At 35.0% G+C, this 19,419-nt stretch overlaps 1 protein-coding gene and 1 long non-coding RNA gene across 2 annotated transcripts; one reads left to right on the forward strand and one right to left on the reverse strand.

The window, feature by feature from the left end:
* Nucleotides 1–79: 79 nt before the first annotated feature.
* Nucleotides 80–2,008, reverse strand: LOC111240567. The gene is made up of 4 exons (XR_002665990.1): nucleotides 1,851–2,008; nucleotides 1,419–1,563; nucleotides 1,117–1,323; nucleotides 80–826 (listed from the first exon to the last, which is right to left on the reverse strand). It is a non-coding gene; the product is annotated as an uncharacterized LOC111240567 (long non-coding RNA).
* Nucleotides 2,009–10,679: 8,671 nt separating this feature from the next.
* LOC106755663 (trafficking protein particle complex subunit 3) lies at nucleotides 10,680–18,408 on the forward strand. The gene is made up of 5 exons (XM_014637851.2): nucleotides 10,680–10,861; nucleotides 11,104–11,201; nucleotides 11,675–11,774; nucleotides 17,351–17,533; nucleotides 18,128–18,408. Exons 1-5 carry the CDS (start codon nucleotides 10,805–10,807, stop codon nucleotides 18,248–18,250), a joined length of 561 nt encoding a protein of 186 aa, XP_014493337.1. The 5' UTR covers nucleotides 10,680–10,804; the 3' UTR covers nucleotides 18,251–18,408.
* Nucleotides 18,409–19,419: the final 1,011 nt, after the last annotated feature.

Here is a 19,419-nt window from a genome sequence, read left to right on the forward strand (position 1 = left end):
GGAAAATACCGGACAATTAAGCACAATTCCCTGATTAATTCTAGCACAATAAACTAAGTGAAATCAATAAAATATCGGCTCATCAGTCTCCAAAAATCTTTATCCCACTTTAAACACCCTGAACCTTCAGTTTTTATCATTAATTCAAAATCTAAATTACAACGTATCAATTCCTAACACTTACAATATGAAAGTTTAGCTCAAATAGTAATAATCCATAACAGAGTAGCTATTATTAGCTACTGTATTGTGCTGGTACAATAAGTATAAAAGATGTAACTAGTTCAATTCACATAGACATTCATACTCTGCTTTATTTTGATTTCCCTATTCCTATCTAATGTAACTTTAACCTCAAATACTCATTAATCTACTTCAAGATTAACTAAGTGAACCCAATTATAACTTGACAGCAACATGTTCTAATATTATAAAATCATTTACTTAAATTAATAGATATGACAGATAGTGTAAAATTTAGAACTTAACCAAAAATCAAGGTTGATATATATAACTTCAAAACAACAACAAACATCAAGCTTACAAATCAAAAACTTATATTAGAACCAAAGTTCTTTATTCAAGGAGATCCTTTCAGTTATACCTTTTTTAAATTGTCCCTTAACAACCAAATGCCAAAATTAAACAATGACTAAGGTTTTGAATACCTCTTTGGAGCTTAGCAGCAATGCGTTGGATATTTTGAACGTGACTTAAGAAAAACGACGCCTTCTTAAGATGGGAACTGAAAATCCCGATGTGGTTGTGTCTCAACATGGCTCTGGCCAATTTAAATCTATCAATGAAGCTCTTCAGTCCGTTCCTACTAAAAATGATAAACTTTTTTGTGATTTACGTCAAAGAAGATGGACATTATATAAGAACTCCAATAAAACTGAACCAGATTTAACAGAGACATAACAATTTCGTCATATCTCCAACATTTAATGATGCATACCCCCTTCAGCTGTTGCCTATGCAATATGTCTATCCTGATTAATTATTGCACGCAATTGCTATGTTATCACTTCATATAACTAATCAAAAATAAAATGATAATATACGCCACCTTTTTCATCAAAAAACATAATGAACAAAGAATGCAGAGATACTGACCCTTCTCAACATTGTCCTCATCTAGATCACGGTCCTCTCCCCTTGGACCTTCTTCATCAACATCACAAGCTCTTTTATTAAGTCCAAGTCTACTCTTCCTTTGGATTCCTTGTCTTCATCCTCTTCTCCCTTATCAGAAACATGATACCCATATGTAGTTTTCTTTTTATTCTTCATCTTCTCTTCTGCTTCCTCCAATGTCAATTGCTTATATTGAGAAATGGGATGCTTTAAATAACTCCATGTAACTAAATACCATGTAAGGAAGGAAATAACTACAAAGTAATGGTAAATTTCAATACCCACAAAGTACCAGTAATGGCAACCGTGCAGTCCTTCCTTCTGCAGAGCCCACTCGTAAGGGAGAACAAAATGTTTTCTTTGCAAAACATTTCCGCCAAACCTCTGTACCTCTCACGTCTCGCACTTCACCCATCTCTCACGATTCTAGGGTTTGGTCCGAGAAAGAGGAAAAAAAATTGAAGAAGAAGAACAACTACGTCAAAGGGCTTTTTGATTTTAAAGAGAAAAATATAAAAAAACAATTGAAGAAGATGAAGAAGATGAAGAATGAGGTTGGGAGAGTTTCACTCCACAGGAAATCGAAGAACGCAAAAGAGAACAGTTGAGGTGAAGAGGAGGATGCGTGAATCAGAAAAAAGCGAAAAGAAATTAAGAAACGAGATGGCGCCGAAGAGGCAACGATTGTCGGCGACCTCGTCGGCTAGACTCACCTCGTTGAGAAAGCATGGCAGCAAAGATGAAGCAGGTTCAGGTTCTTGGAACGATGAACTGGTTTTAGGGTTTGGCGTTTTGATGGGCAAAAGTTCTTTTTAGGTTTTTATTTAGGGGGAGTTTAAAATCATGGAGGGAAACGAAAAGCATTGAAGAAAAGAAAAAGATTAAGAAAAATTATAATTTATGTAAAATATAAACCTCTTCTAAAAGGAATTTAAACCCCCTCTATTGTTAGCACTTGAACAATTTCCTAAAATCTTTTCAAATCATGTCAATTTGTGGGAGTTTTTTAAGACCTCCGCAAAATAACCTCCCTTAAATAATAGTTTTTTTGTAGTGTTCTACACCCTATCATACAAAACTTGTTTATCAAAATATGGCGAATTTGAGTTGTCATGCCCTTACAACAAGTGTAAGACTTGGAAAAATAAGGGTATTAAAAATAAAGTAGTCTTATAAGACTTTGGTGTTTTGTTTGGTAATTAATGTAATTATTTGTATATATTTGTTAGAACATAATTATTATGTTGTTTATTTGATTTATTTATATTTTTGTCTAAGGACAAAAAGGTCTTTTACCTTTTATTAATTAGGCACATAAATTAAAATAAGGGGATATAGAAAGAAGAAGCATGCAAAATAATAAATTACAAGAATATTTTAGAAGATTGGGTAGTAGTCAATTTAAAAGTTTGTTCAGAAATATAAGAGATATAATCTTGGTGGATTTATGGATTAAAAGAGATATTATTATTAGAAAAGTCATTATTAGATATTGTTATATATTTTAGGGTTAAATATGCTTTTAGTCCCTGAAGTTTGACTGATTTTTGGTTTTAGTCCCTGCATCAAACATTGATGGCATTTCATCCTCTTAATATGAAAACATGTATTTTTAGTCCCTAAAAATAAACGGCGTCAACTTTTTTGATGAGGTGGCTAACGGTCCTGCCACATCTTCTGCCAACCTGAGTAATCTCTGCTAGTTTTTGTAATTTTGGGAAAAAGCCCCAAATTGAAACCCTCTTGCCCTCTTTCGCCATGGAGGTACCTCCAGGTTTCTTCTCCCCTTGCTTTTAAACATTCCTGCTATCGAAGAACTGCTTCCTTTCATTCTGTTGCTTCGATGGAGTTCTTTATAGCGAAAAAAAATCGTTGGAGACGCGCATTGGTTTCTCGCTAATAGAGGTGCGAAAGCTTCTTTCGCGGTGGGTTTCGCTTGCTGGTGCCTTTCGCGGGTGGGATTTTGTTTGTGTTTGGCAACACATTTGCATATTTTCTACATAATCAATGCTCAAAATTCTTATCGCTACTTCTCATGAATCCGCTGAATATAGTTCTTGTCACTGAGTAAAAATTTATACTTCCATAACGTTGATGTTTTTCTGCAATTTGGAATCCTATAAAAAGTTTCACCCAAACAGTTCAATTTATTCAAGTTAGAGTCAGAAATTTACTTGGTTCCTGTATTCAAAAGCAAAGAAATGAAATTATCCAGACTTTTTACCTTCCACATGTGTTCCCTTACCTCATCCATTTGGTAAGACTTTAAGTGATGGCAATAGTCAGGGAAATATCCTTCACATGTTCCAGACTTTACCATGTTAATTGACATATACATCTGGTTCGCAAGCACTGAGAAAAAACTCTTTGTACTGAATAACTCGGGCAAAATATTGTATCACTAGTCAGTTTACATGAAGAATTTTTTCATTCCTTGCCCAGATAGATGCTGATATGAAAGATATAGTTAGCACCAGATGGTGGTTTGTTTTTATCTGTGCCTTTTGCTTTCTCTCCCTCAAATTTATGAAAAGTAAACTTTCTTCTATAAATTAGTATGCTCTCTAAGTCTGCATGTTTTTGAAATAATTCTCGATGCCCTTTACGATCTCAGTTTCCAGTATCTGCAAAGTGAAGTGATTTTCTCCTTTTTGCACTAGGTGGACATTATTAGAGTTGGTTGCTATTCTTCGAAGGATTTGTGGACATGGAAACATGAGGGGATTGTATTGGCAGCAGATGAAACAAATGAAACCCATGATCTGCACACGTCTAATAGGCCAAAAATATTTAAAAAATAGCGTAAGAAAAGCATTAGGAAATATTACATGAACAAAGATCATACTCCAGAGTCAAACCTTATATATGGGTCTGATAATTGAACTAAGGCTAATTTAAAAGTAAGGAACTAACTATATATTGGAAGATTAGAAATTTGTGTGTTCACAGCAAGAACTAACTATATATAATTCAGTTTCAGTGAGATGGGTGACATGCTAGCATAAAATCAATATAAAAGTTTCTTGCAAAAGAATATAAAATATTTCAGTGTCTATTAACTTAAACATGGTAGCAAACAATTAGAAATGATTATTAAAAACACTCACTCCCTGTTCCTTTTCAAAATTTCATTTAAGTGATCAAGAATCAACACGCGCACCATTGACATTAACATGTTCACCATTGATCACAGTATTTGATTTTGTCTTTTATCCTTGTTTTGAAGATTGAAAAAATTGCAAACAGGCTACAAATTTTGAACTACAATTCTAATGTTCTGTGCATCTTCTCGTTCCTCTGCCCCGTTTCCCGTTCCCTCATGTTCGACCCCGTCATCGTCTCCTCCGGCCACTCCTTCGAACGCTCCTCCGTCGAAACCTGTAAAAATCTCAACTTTACACCACAACTCCCCGACGGCACTACCCCCGATTTCTCCACCCTCATCCCCAACCTCGCCCTTAAATCCGCCATCCTCAAGTGGTGCCACACCACCCACACACACACACCCCCCCCTCTCCCCCACAACAACCTTGTGCAGCAAACCTTAATCTCCCCTGACACGAAACTAGTACAATAGAAGAAAAGCTCTCGGTCACAGATCCGATCCTGGATTCCCTGGACGAAAACCCACCCTCGAGTAACCTCCGCCGCCACACCAAACACACATTTTTTACTTAATCTCATTCTAAATATTAAAAAAACAGCGTGGCAGAATGAGAAGTCTGATGTTAGTAAAAGACGTGGCATCACCGTTTATCAGAGTTAACTCCGTCCATTTTTAGGGACTAAAAATACATGTTTCCATATTAAGAGGATGAAATGCCATCAATGTTTGATGCAGGGACTAAAACCAAAAATCAGTGAAACTTCAGGGACGAAAAGTATATTTAACCCTATATTTTAAAAGATATCTTGAGATATTATTATATATAATTAAATATCATTGTTGGATAATAATGTTAAAATATAGTGCATTATTTAGGGACTTATTATAATAAATTAGAATATAAATATTAGGATAGGATATATTATCTAAGGACTTATCAGAATTAATTAAGTGAAAGATAAATGTATTTTATCTTATCTATATCTTATATCTTAGTTGGTTGATATTACTCCTTGTAGGCCTTTATTATAAACCGTGTATCCAATGCGTATATTCTACACAAGGAAAATTAATCCAACACATAGTTGTAACGATATTGACACCTCTTATAGAAACTCTAACCATTAGGAAAATGAGACAAAAACTTTGAAGGTTAGAGGAAAGGAGAGAGAGTGAGCGCGAGGGTGCAACTATAGTGGAAGAGATCTTTAGGTACAGATAAAGTTTTAGTATTGACCAAGGTATGTGGAAACTTACCTTGTTTGTTTATGTTGTATATTCTTGATTATCTTGAAAGGTAATGCTTGTTTTGATACTTATGTATGTATGAGAATATGTTTTGCATGTGATGAGGTTTATATGATATTTGTTTTGGGTTTTCCTTATGAAAGCATGTATGACTTTGTTGGGTTTTCCCGTGATAATATGTATTGATACCAAGAGGGGACAAAGATCTGTTGTTTGGGGGTTTTACCATGTAAATATATGTTGTAAAGAGTGGTATGATGATCATATGTATTATGTTGGGTTTGTTTGGGTTGTAATATGCATAATGATGGGTTTTGGATTTTTCAAATGATGTAATGTATGCATTTGGGTTTTTTTACAAGGGTAATGCGAGACTTGAATGCATGTATGATGTTTTAAGTATGTTTTCTTGTGGTTTGGGGATGATGTACGTGTTTTGAACATTTGATATTTGTCCAAAATGAGTTTGGGTTCTGCAATAATCGATTATCATAAGTGATAATCAATTATTTGCGCATCATTTTTTAGTTTCATCACTAGAATAATAGATTATCTAGGATGATAATCGATTATCCTTTCATGCGTTGTATAGTTGAAAATTGGATACTGCAACTGTCTGGAATAATGGATTGTCATAAGGTGATAATTGATTATCCCAATGTATTTTTGCTAGAAAAATGTGTTTTTGAGAGGAATGGAGAAGGGACAAGTTTTTAAGAACAGAGAAACAACATAACATATATTTTGGAGGTAAAGTAATAGTATTTGGTGGTGATTTCAGACAGATCCTTCTAGTAATTCCAGGAGGAACCAAATTAGATATTGTATATGCAACTACAAATGCTTCATATTTATGGAATCATTGTCAAGTATTAATTTTATAAAAAAACACGCGTCTATCACAAGGTAATTTAGTCAACAAAAAAAGAAAAAGAAATCAATGGTATAGTAGAAATTCAAATTCCATCAGAGTTTTTAATCTAGGACTTTGATGATTCGATTAAAGCTACCCAGACCTCGTGCATATCTACTATGATTACAACCTTTGTAGTCTAGAGCGATTCTTGCTAGTAGAATTGAAACTATGCATGGAATAAATAGTTATGTTTTGTCATTAATTCCAGGTACGTCATTCAACTTAACAATTAACTATGTTTATACACATCAATAACTTAGACTAACTCATTTCAAAATTGAAAGCTTAGAAACACAATATCTAAGCTCTGGTAGCATTAATAATAACAAAGGATTCAAACTAAATGCATTCCAACATGTTACACTAGAATTCCTAAATATATTAAATACATCTGGACTGCCAAATCATAGCATTAGTTTGAAGATCGGGGCACTGATTATGCTTTTGAGGAACTTGGATCAAACCAAGGGTTTATGTAATGGTACTAGAATAGTAGTGACAAGACTGACAAACCATGTTCTAGGAGCAAAGATTATTGTTAGGAATAAGACCGGTCATGAAGTATATATACCATAAATGTTTATGTCACCATCATACTCACCATGGTCATGAAGTTTCCAGTGGTTTTTTCCTATGCAATGACTATTAACAAATCCCAAGGACAATCACTAGCATTAGTAGGATTATACTTACCATTTCCAATTTTCACTCATAACCAACTATATGTTGCAGTATTTAGAGTATATGGAGAAAAGATGGACTAAAAATATTAATCCATGACAGCCAAAAAAGGCCTTTAGACTATACAACAAATGTAGTTTTTAAGGAAGTTTTCCAAAATCTATGGCAAGTGAGTACCAAACCAAATTGTCTTACAGGTCTTTATTACCACATTTATCTATAATTGTTCCATATCAAATTTACCTTACAACAACACAACAAAAGGCTTAGTCTACAGGACTATCAAAGGACTACACCACATTTTTGCCGCAACTTGATAAATGTATCATTCAAACACTCTGATTATATGTAATCGTGTTATTCTGTTACCTTAAACTTTATTGCAAATAGATAACTATAAATTGTTTCTACAAACAACAATACCATATTATCAATTACTAGGTTGGGTACACTAGTGCAAAAACGCTGTTTAACGTCGGTTAATTTGGGCTTTTAACGTCACTTTCACAACCGACGTCTAAACGGGTGACATCTATGGGACGTCGAAATTCGTCAAAACCAACGTCCATATAAACGTCAATTAAAGATATCCACCGACATCTATATAGACGTCTGCTTATACTCACACCGACGTCGAATTACTCTATATAGACGTCCACCTATAATTAAACTGACGTCAACTTGAATATATAAAGAGGTTTAAAATGACACTAACTGACGTCTATGTTGTTATAGACGTCGGGCATGGATTTAACCGACGTCTAACAACGACTTTGTGTTTTAGTGTAGTTTTGATCCAGACTTTCGGTAGCATTGTGCAACACTCTCCTCTCGCTAGTTTCCCCAAAAAAAAAACTTGCGTCTTTTGAATCTTCTAGTGCTTTCAACCCAAAACCGAACTTGGGTCCATGGCTACTTCCAATTATTCAACCGCAACAGAAAAAAATTACGGTGTCGAGAAGTCGACAAGGACCCAAGTTCCATTTTGGGTCGGAAGAACTAGAAAACTCAAAAGATCGCCACTCTTTTAGTGAGGAAACTAGCAAAGGGAGAATGTTGCACTATGTTACCGAAAAGAGTGGATCAAAACTGCACTAAAACACAACACAAAAAAAAATTTAATCAGTTGAACGACAAGATAATCGATAAAAAACTAAAGAAAGTTTAAACGGTAAGCATAAGAAAAACCACGCACCTGTGATGAAGAGAGAAAAAGGAGAGGACGAAGACAATGACGTTATGACAAAATACAATGCAATGCCGGAAGAGATAAAAAGTAGAGATGCGCAAGGGAGTAAAAGAAGAGGAGAACCAGAGAAAAAGGAGAAGAGATGAAGACGTGAACAGAAACTGAGTGGTTAGAAGGGTTTGCGATTTATTTAAAATGAAATTGGGCGTCGGTTGCGCCAGAAACTGACGTCTATAGACGTCAGTGTTTGATCGAGATGCGACGTCTATTCTTCTTAAAGAAGCTGAAAAGATTGACGCTTGATTTCCTGTCAGGGTAATTCACGTCGGTGCCCCTCCTAGCAGACGTCTAAAACCCTCGAATTTGGTGAAAATAATCAATTACAGGAACGTAGACGTCGATTATGTTCCGAACCGACATCTAAATTGAAGGATTTTTGTCTTCCCGCCTTCCAGATAGGCCTTAGACGTCGCCATTTGACTATGTGACGTCTAAGCGCCTGGGAATTTGGTGAACAACATTAATTGTAGCCCTTTTCTGTCAGAGACTGGAACGTCGGTGCCCTTTTCTAGACGACGTCCAATTGTCTGTCTTATCACATACCTCAGGCAATTTGACGTCGGTTTGAGGCGTGTGCGACGTCTATCATGTCATAGACGTCGCCTAACATCGAAACGGACGTCTAGTTTACTAATATATTTACGATAATGCCACCGTGCAATAATAGACGTCGGTTTATCATGAAACCGATGTCTGATGAGTGACGTTAAACAACGTTTTTGCATTAGTGGTACTTCTTCTTCCTACCTAAAGACTCAACTTTGGCATACAAATCATTCACAAAAACCACACCAATAGGAACAAAAAAATAATAATTCTATCACATGTGTACCAAGCAACATTTTTGCTTGAGAGTTGAGGTTGTTGTGCACTAAGATATAAAATTTGAGCATCGAGATATACTTCTACCATTATTTTGCGTCATAATAACCACCACACATCTACACATGGTCTTTTCTAAGTCCAGCTCATTAATTTTCTAGCCCTTAATTCATTTTACTCAACCAAGTGTTTCAATTATGATAAAGTCAGACACTTTGTAAAAGATTGTCACTGTGACAATGCTAGAGAAGGCATAACCAATCTTCTAATAAAAAATGTTGAAGAGGAACTTGACAAGATAATAGAGTAAAATGGAGAACTCGGTAAGATAACTGAATAGAATGAAGAAATCGACAACACAACTGAGTAGATTAGACAACTCGACTATGTAAAGTGGACAACTCGATAACATAGTCGAATATAGTAGAAAACTTAACAATATTACCAAGAAGCAAAGACAACTTACTAACATATATACGTCGATTATACAACTGAATAGTTCAATAATTCATAATATTAATATGAAATTTCAAAACAATTCCCTGTAACCTCAACATAATCATAATATTTTAAAACAATATTATATTACATATGATTCTTTTATCGGATTATTTCTAAAAATTAATCATGTAATATCAATTTTATTTATTATATATGCAATTATAGTTATTTTTATATTCTATATTTAACACTTTCAACCATATAGCTTAATTTGAAACTCTTACTAATGAAATCAAATGTCAATGATCAATTATTTATTACCAATAATTACCATAACCTTTTTCATCATATTTCATTAAATAATAACTTCAATATTTTATTACTTTTCTTATAAATAAAAATTATTATTTTTTTCATATAATTTTTTAAACTAACTATTTTATAAAATCAATTAACAATATTGTGATATCAAATTTATTTATTATATCTAAAACTGAAATTATTGTCATATTATTTCATACTTAATTACTTTAATAATAATAATTACAATAATACAATACAACCTAATTTTCATTATATCTTATGATATAATAATTTTATTACTTTATTATTTAGTACACACATTAGTCACTTTGACTATAGTATGATGAGAAAAAAAAAACATGGGACAATTATTATAAAATACAAAATATTTTGAAATAACATATACTTTAAAAAGAAACGGTTAACCGTTATATTTTTAAAAAAAACCAATTAACAATTATATTATAAAGGATAAAAGAAAAATAAAAATTCTATACACTAAATAGAATATCCTCTTCATGTATAGATTTATATAAATTATTTTATTATTTAAAGTTTATAATTGTTATTTTAAATTTAATAATTACCTATAATAAAATTATAAAAAATATTTAACTTATATCTTATTTTTTAAAATAATTATGATAAAAGTTAATTTTTTATTATTATCATAAAAAGAAAAGAAATAGAAATACTTAGGATTAGTGTTTTTAAAATAAGATATGTTTTAAAATGTTGTCTTTTAACAAAATTAAATTAATTTGTTGAAACAAATATGATTGAAGATTGGAGTGTAAAAACACTGGGGTTGTTGTGGGCACTGATCCAAGGTCGTGCATCTTTGCTCAACTCATCGCCAAGCAGATCGCAGCAAAGCATATCCTGAGAGTGAACTCCGACAATGCCTCCCGTCGCTCCTCGATCCGGCGATGCCATATTCGCCAACATCGAACGCGTTGTAAGCAACTCTTATCGAAAACCAAAACCAAAACCCTTTCTTATGCCCCATTTGATTTTTCAGAAAATAACACTAAAAGAGTTCCTCTTTCCCCTCGATTCTGCAATAATTTTCATTCCAAAAAGTGGATTAGTCGATTTTGTATTTCTTTTTCTTTGAAAAATGTGAACTTTCTTTTTGCTGAAGTGTGTGGAATTTAGTGAGTTCGTTTCATAGGATCCTAATTGGTTTGGATTGTGCAGAACGCAGAGCTGTTTACTTTGACTTATGGTGCAATTGTGCGTCAATTGCTCACGGATCTGGAAGAGGTTGAGGAGGTTAACAAGCAGCTTGATCAAATGTAAAACTTTGAATCTCTCTCTTCTTCTGCATTAGATAAATGTGGATAGTTTATTGTTTTAGGTAAAAAAAAAATATATTTTGGCTTATTGGTTCTGTGTGTATTAATATGAATAAGGGTGAGCGTTGGGATATGTTTGGGCTGGGATATGTAGTGGGAGGCTATCAGAGTTTGTCAACCTTTGCTCCTTGTAATAAAAATAAGTCAGTTATGTGCCATGTGGAAATTTGTCCCGATTATGGACATGTGGTGATCCTAGACCATAAAATAATTTCGTGTAAGGAAAGTAGGAGTTGAAAGAGAAAAGAAAAGGAAGAGAAGGAAAGGAAAATATGTGTGATCATACCAGTACGACATGGAGTGAAAGGAGATGAAAGAGAAAGAGGGTGTATTAGTATAATGTAATTACCCCATTCATATTTAGATGGCTTATACTGCGTGAGTGAATTTTGGTGGTTGATTGGTTTTTTCAGGGGTTATAATATTGGGATCCGTTTGATTGATGAGTTTTTAGCTAAGTCTAATGTCTCAAGATGCAACGATTTCAGAGAGACTACTGATGTAATTGCAAAGGTATTGTACTGTATTTTTGTCTCTACTTTCTGGTGAAAAATGTGTGAAGACTCATTCTCGTTGTACTGCAGAAAAAGTTCTGCACTTCTGTTGTTCATTTGATCTATGTTATTTAATGTGCAGCCTGCTGAAATTAACTTGCAATTTAATGTTGTTGGTAGTATTAAAAAAGGGGTGTTGTTGACGAGTGCTCTAAGGATGCTTGTTAAGAAATCAGTAAACAGAATGTTTTTCTCTAAAATCATGGTGAGAGTGGATTTGCGATATTAACTGTTATGCCTTACTGGAAAACTTTTCCACTTTTGATTCATGAACTGATTCTTTTAAATGAAGCTAAAGCTTAAATGGACATGTTTTACAAAATTGTTTTACTTTTCTCTTCTCATTAAGAGGGTAATTCTTTATTATCTAATTTTCTCTCAGGCTTTTAATTGTATAATTTGAAAATTCATATATTACATCCTTATGACTGTATTCCTAGTAAGGATGTTAGTAACTTTTGTTTTATAGAAATGAGTATTTATTTTCATCTATACATGTCTTTTGAAAATACAAGAATGGATTCAGGTGAGCTGCACCTTCTCCATATAATTTGTATTATTAAGTCTTATATGCACAGGTTTGTAGTTGGATTTTGGTTGTGCCCGAGTGTATAGTTAAAATAGTATGTTTCTGATATGGAATATACTAGGTTGTAGGAATTAGCTTAAATAAGAAGCGGAAATCCTTGGAAAAGAGACCTTTCTTTTTGTTCTGTTCATATTTAGAGAAGCCAAAAAATAATTCATTTCTTTAAATTCTTTTCTCTATTTCCTTTGTGGTTTTCTAGCAGATTTGAACTTGATTCTGCACAACACATTTGTGACCTTTTTTTATTCTGGAGGGAGAGGGTATAATTCCAACATAATGCACGGGGTAACATTAAAAAATGAACAGCTATTATGTTGAAGTGCATGGTGTGGCCGTTTTAAGTGCTATCTAAAAAGATTTATGCCTTGCAGCAATTGATATAATAACACGTTCCTTTGCAAATATAGACTTTCTATGAAAGGATGGGCTGGTGGAGGCCCAAAAGAAAAAAAAAAGATTAAATTGTTAAAGGATTTTAGATAATATAGTTAGAATATTGTTTAGTTTATAGTTTAATTCCCTGTAGTAAGATGGTAACAGTTGTACGTTCATCATTTTTGTTGGTATATCTTAGGTTATGTAAGAGTACTGTTCTTTACCCATTTGGAATATGAAAGTTTATCTTCTGCCTTCTGCTTAGCTTTAATGATAGCTTTTAGGCATTTAAAGTTTCTGAGCTTTATCTTCCTAACAATTTGGTGCTTTCATCCAGCTTACTCCCCTCCCACAGCCATCACCACAATGGAAGACAAACTCCAAGCTATTTTCCACCGGAAACTAGATGCCTTACAGACCCAAATCACCCACTATGAAGAACAAAAAAGTTCTCACAACACTACACTCTTACAATCCATTGATTCTTTTCTTGTCCCCTTCTCCTCTGCTATTAATGGTCTGTCCGACATGCTTGCGGCTGTCTCTTTATTCCACATCATTGTATTTTCTCTTTGGGATTACTCCCAAACCCCAAGTTTCCATCATACCATAAACCAACTCCAACATATTCCACAATTGCAAAATAACAGATATCACCTCCACCTTCCATTGATGCAAATCATCCAAGATACAAGTTGCCATAACCACAACTGTTGCCAACACAGTGGCCTCCACAAGGAAAGCAACTGCTTCTGGCACAATGGTCACCACTTGTGGTCTTGACAACCAAGTTTTCCATTGTACCATGGGTTTTGCTTTCCTTATCTAACCCTTAAACACGGGTTTCAAAGTCGTGACAGCCTCTGCCAAAACTTCTGCAGGCACTGTCATTTTAAGTAACAAATTTCTACTCACATTTTTTGGTAACATTTCCCAGTAAGCCCTTCCATATCTCCTTACTCTAACCTTACAATGGTGAACCACCCACACCACCCTTATGCCCTCTCCCTGCATGTTTTGTCTCATTGCCCTCATCTACTTCAAACACATGTAGATCTCTCTCTACTCTAATTCAACTGTTCAGCTGACCACAATGTCCACTTACCTATCCACACACTTAAAACTACTAAAACCACCTTTAAACAAAACATGACAATCCCACCACCCATTCCACCTGAAGCTATTCCCCACCTTCATTTCTCACTATTAAAGTCGAGCCACTCACCAATTGATCACATCAACTCTAGCTCACCCAGTTGGCCCCCATCATAGCAACACCTTGCGACCCCAAATTTAAAACACAACCTACCCATCCCCAGTCTCTACAAGCTCCACAACTAGAATAAACCATCACATGTCACCCCTATAGTGTGCTGCCTCACCGCACTTCCTTTGGATTCTCCTATGTGTTCACAACTTTCCCTTATACCTCCACCTCCCCACCCATGAAACCCTGTACCCATTACTGACAAACACTCCTCCCCACTCGCATTTTTTGTTGACTCTACTCTTTTCCCAGCCATTAAATCCTTCTTTTTCCAAACCCCTACGATCTCCATCTTTTCATCATGCCTTTTCATTGTTTATGTTGAAAGTCTTACATCGATTAGAGATAAGGCTAATTTGCAATATATAAGTAGATGCAAACCTCATCTTACAAGTCGGTTTTGTGGGTTTAAGTTTGTTAAATATAGTGAAAATTATATATTGGAATTAATCCCTTGTGTTAAATATACACATAAGGTTCTCTATTTATAATAGAAGAAATATGGGCTAAGCCCAAATACAAATGAATATGTAAGAATAAAATAAAATAAGAACAATGTTTCCCTAATAAACATATAGGGACTATGTTTCCCTAATTGACATAAACACAATATAAACTAAATATAATATCTCTAACACTTCCCCTCAAGCTGGAGCATACAGATTGTATGGACCAAGCTTGGAATAAATATACTCAATTTGAAATATATGATCTGTCTTCAAGAGTGTGCGGCAAACAAATGCGCAATCACATGTCGACGAACAACTAACAACAATTTATGGACAGTAGTGGACAACTGCGAAACTTCAAATAGCACTGTGAAACTTCAAGTGGGATGACTTTGACAAAGGAGAACAATGACAAACTCCAGGGACTAGATTGCCATCAAGTAAGGATGGGGCTTGCATCAAAACTACAGGGACTGCCATCACTAACTGATGGGGCCTGTAGTGGCTAAAAGCGACAAAACTACAGGGACTGCCATCACTGATTGATGGGGCCTGTATACAGGGACTGTCATCACTGACTGATGGGGCCTATATGTAGGGACTGCCATCACTGACTGATGGGGCCTGTAGTGGCTAGAAGCGATAAAACTGCAAGGACTGCCATCATTGACTAGTGGAGTCTGAAAGCCTAAAACCTGGTTGGAAACATACTCCCCCTCACGACGAACGGCGAAAATGACGGCCGGAGACGGTGGCCGGAGACGACAGCCGGAGACGGTGGTCAGAGATGGTGGCCGGAGACGACGGCTGGAGACGGTTGCCGGAGACGGGGTCGGAGACGGTGGCCGGAGACGGGGTCGGAGACGGTGGCCGGAGAAGGTGGCCGGCGGCAGCGGACAACCGGTGATGGTGGCCGGAGACAGTGGCCGGAGACAACGGTCAGAGATGGTTGCCGAAGACGATGGCCGGAGACGGTGGCCGGAGACGACGGCCGGAGACGACGGTCGGAGACGACGGCCGGAGACGGTGGCCGGAGACGACGACCGGAGATGGTGGCCAAGACGGTGCCGGCGGCGGTCTGCTGGTGACGGTGGCCGGCGGCAGCGGATGACTGGTGAGGGTGGCCGGAGACGACGGCCGAAGATGGTGGCCAAAGATGGTGCCGGATGGTGGCGAGCGACAATGGGCAGTGGCGGACAACAACACCGGATAGATGCGAGACAGAAACCAGAGATTGCCCATTGAAGTATAAAGGCACAGATTGAAAAAAAACTTTTAGGGGGAGGCCGGCGGTGGCGGCGGCCACCGGTGGCAACAAAGACAAAGTAGAAAAGGATCAGAAAACCTTGCTCTGATACCATGTTAGAAAGTTGGTTTAAGCCTAACTCAACCCTACAAAACCGGCTTGTAAGGTGAGGTCTGCACCCCACTTATATATATATATTATAAATTAGCCTTATCTCTAGTCGATGTGGGATTTCCAACACACCTCTCTCACGCTGAGGTATATACATCTCGAGCGTGAGACTAGATATAAATGGGTGGTCCGATAACGGCCCAATAGCGGGTGGAACAATATGCCCAACAATATCGCTAAGATAGGCTCTAACCTGGCTCTGATACCATGTTAAATATAGTGAAAATTATATATTGGAATTAATCCCTTGTGTTAAATATACACATAAGGTTCTCTATTTATAATAGAAGAAATATGGACTAAGCTCAAATACAAATGAATATGTAAGAATAAAATAAAATAAGAACAATGTTTCCCTAATAAACATATAGGAACTATGTTTCCCTAATTAACATAAACACAATATAAACTAAATATAATATCTCTAACAAAGTTAGATTTAAAGTTCAATTCTTAACATGGTATCAGAGTCATAGAAGCCTATCCTAGTGAGATTTGTTTTTGTTAGACATAGTTCTATCCACTATCGGACCGTTATCGAACCAATAATGTTTATCGGACCATTTCTTAATAGTTTACATGTTCTAAAGGCAATTTTTGTTGATACATTTAATTGCTTGACCCTATAACATGATTGTTTCTTCCTCGTTTGCCCCAAGTGGAGTGGTGGGTTGGATGGGCCTAAAGAGGCCAGAATGAAAATCAAGTGGCTTAAGGATTTTATAAGACGGTCTTAGAATACTGAAAATAACATTATTTATTTTTAATTCTTATTCCCTAAAGTAAGTGATGACACTTGTAGGGTCATCATTTAGTTGTCGGTACATTTTATATGAGTGTATTCCTTCGTGCTCATATTATAATCAAGGAAAAATATTAATGTTTATGTTTATCTTTTAACTATAACGGTTGTTTTTAGGGTATTTTCTGGTAGAGAGAGCTTCCTATCTGTCAACCTGATAATCAGATCCATGTTTCAATAAGTGGGATTTTGGATTAACTATTTTGGGAAAACGATTTCTCTCTCTCTATATATGCACATTTCAACAAAACTTATAAAAAAAATCAATTATGTTACAAATGTAATCATTGGTTTAAGAATGATGAGTACTTATTTTTCTGGTCGAACCACTTGTTGTCACCAACTATTGTCAATATTCACTTTCTTTGGTGAATTGTTATAGGAGGATATCATATATGTAATTCCTTTATGATTTTGTTCTATTATACTCCCTGGCTTTTGTCACATGTACTGATTGGTTTGGGCTACGGATGTTTATTTTAGGTATGTTTTGATTGGTATGAGGTTCACAGCATTAGACATTCATTCTTGGTTGTCTGATCAACAATTTTTTGCTTGTTTATTAATTTTATTACCAGTAATGAAACGATAAGGTAAGTTTTTAATTTTATCAACTTAACTCATGCTTTTATACAGGTTGGTTTTAAAATGTTCCTTGGTGTTACTGCATCTGTGACCAATTGGGATGCTGATGGGACATGTTGTAGTATTGTCTTGGAGGATAATCCTTTGGTAGATTTTGTTGAACTTCCTGACAACTGCCAAGGTCTGTACTATTGCAACATCTTAAGTGGAGTCATTAGAGGAGCCTTAGATATGGTAAGTTCTGGTCCTATTTATTACTTCAGTTTACTTTACTTCAACTTTATTGAACTTCAGTCTATCAAATACTAGTTATTTTGTTCCACTTTTAACAGTTAGGAAAGTTGGAAAACATAATAGTTTGATTACTGAATCCCTCCTCCGTGGTCTTCTAAATTTAAGTATTTTCTCAAACATGAAATAGATGACTCCTATATTGTTTGTGTAGCTTAGTTGTACATGGAAAGGGAAATTGTTTTATCAGTTTTTGCTTTCTGAGTTGTTGTTTACATTCTATATAAATTATTTTATGAATGAATTCTTTTTGTGGAGAACAAAGAAATAAAGTCTATGTTTAGCTTGATAATTTCCAATTTTGGGCAATTTAAAATTGACAAAAATCATGTCACCGAACTCAATCTAATCAAATTACTGAACAACTTTATGGTAGTAAATTGCCCTGGAGGAAAATGAGGCATGGTATGTAATATTCTGTTTTCTGATATATCTTGGGAATTGGGAATCATGGTGAGGCATTAAGGGTTTTTTTTTTCCACGCCATAAGCTTTTGTTCTTTATTTTTAAACATGTTTCCCATATATCTATGTACAGGTGTCAATGAAGACTGAGGTAACTTGGCTCCGTGATGTGCTTCGAGGTGATGATGTGTTTGAGTTGCAGGTAAAACTTCTCAAGCATGTTCCAGAAGAGTATCCATACAAAGATGATGAGTGAATTTGTTTTTGTAGTGTTGTATACTCGATATTTTTATTACTTCATTGCTGCAGTATTAGATTGTCATATTCTGACTTGTCCTATGTGTATTTTGATGAAACACTAAATACAGTAGAAAATCTTTAATTAAATCATTATCATATTGGTTTTGATAGTGAGCTACGATCTACATGATTTCTAAGCCTTTAGATTTTTTGAGTTCTTATTATTTTCCTCATTACATGATATAGATGCTCTAACTATTTGATTATAGTTAAAAAACATAGGATTAAATATGTTTTTAGTCTCTATAGTTTGGGACGATTTTGGTTTTAGTCTCTCTTTCAAATTAAGATACAATTTAGTCCTCCAACTTTAGAAAACTCTGGTTTTAGTTATTTTTACCAAATTTTTTAACTTTATTTGTTGTTTCAAGCACGTTTCATTATAGCATTTGGATTGTTTACACTGTTTGACACATTTTTCCTTCAATGTTAACTGAGAAATGCGTTTAAAACAGCAAATAAAATTAAAAAAATTTGGTAAAAAGAACTAAAACCAGAATTTTCTATAGTTGAAGAATTAAATTGTACCTTAGTTTGAAAGAGGGACTAAAAGCAAAATTGTCCCAAAATATAGAGACTAAAAACATATTTAACCCAAAAACATATTTGATGATTAAAAAATATTTATGTTTGGAATCCCTCTATTATCACTAATTGTTTATTCGAATTACCTGATGCTTTTTGGATTGTAATGTTCCTCGGGATTTAAAATCACTTGTTAATATAACTTCAGGTACATGTTTTTTTTCCTCCTACTTAGATTTCTCAGAGATGCCATTTGTCGTGTACTGGTTTTTTCTCTTATGAGAGCATCATGAACGGGAGCTCTTAGAAGTTCCTTATGTTTAAGGAAACCTTCCTTGTATTTGGAGCTTCGATCGTTACAACACTTAGTTTAGGAGCGTTCCTTCAATACAAAAAAAATTCAGTGAGTTTTTTAGCAATAGAAGATACTTTTTAACCCAGAATGAACCATAGAAGTGGGAAAATAACAGCTTTGAGATCATCAAACATCCAACAAATGAAATAAACACTTAACCATAATAGAAGCTCAAAAGTAAAGAGATGGAAAAATTTTTAGTCATCCATATAAGAAACTTTAGAAAGGAGTTGTTCTAGATATAC

Source organism: Vigna radiata, chromosome 2 (assembly GCF_000741045.1).
Source record: "Vigna radiata var. radiata cultivar VC1973A chromosome 2, Vradiata_ver6, whole genome shotgun sequence".
NCBI classification, from domain to species: Eukaryota; Viridiplantae; Streptophyta; class Magnoliopsida; order Fabales; family Fabaceae; genus Vigna; species Vigna radiata.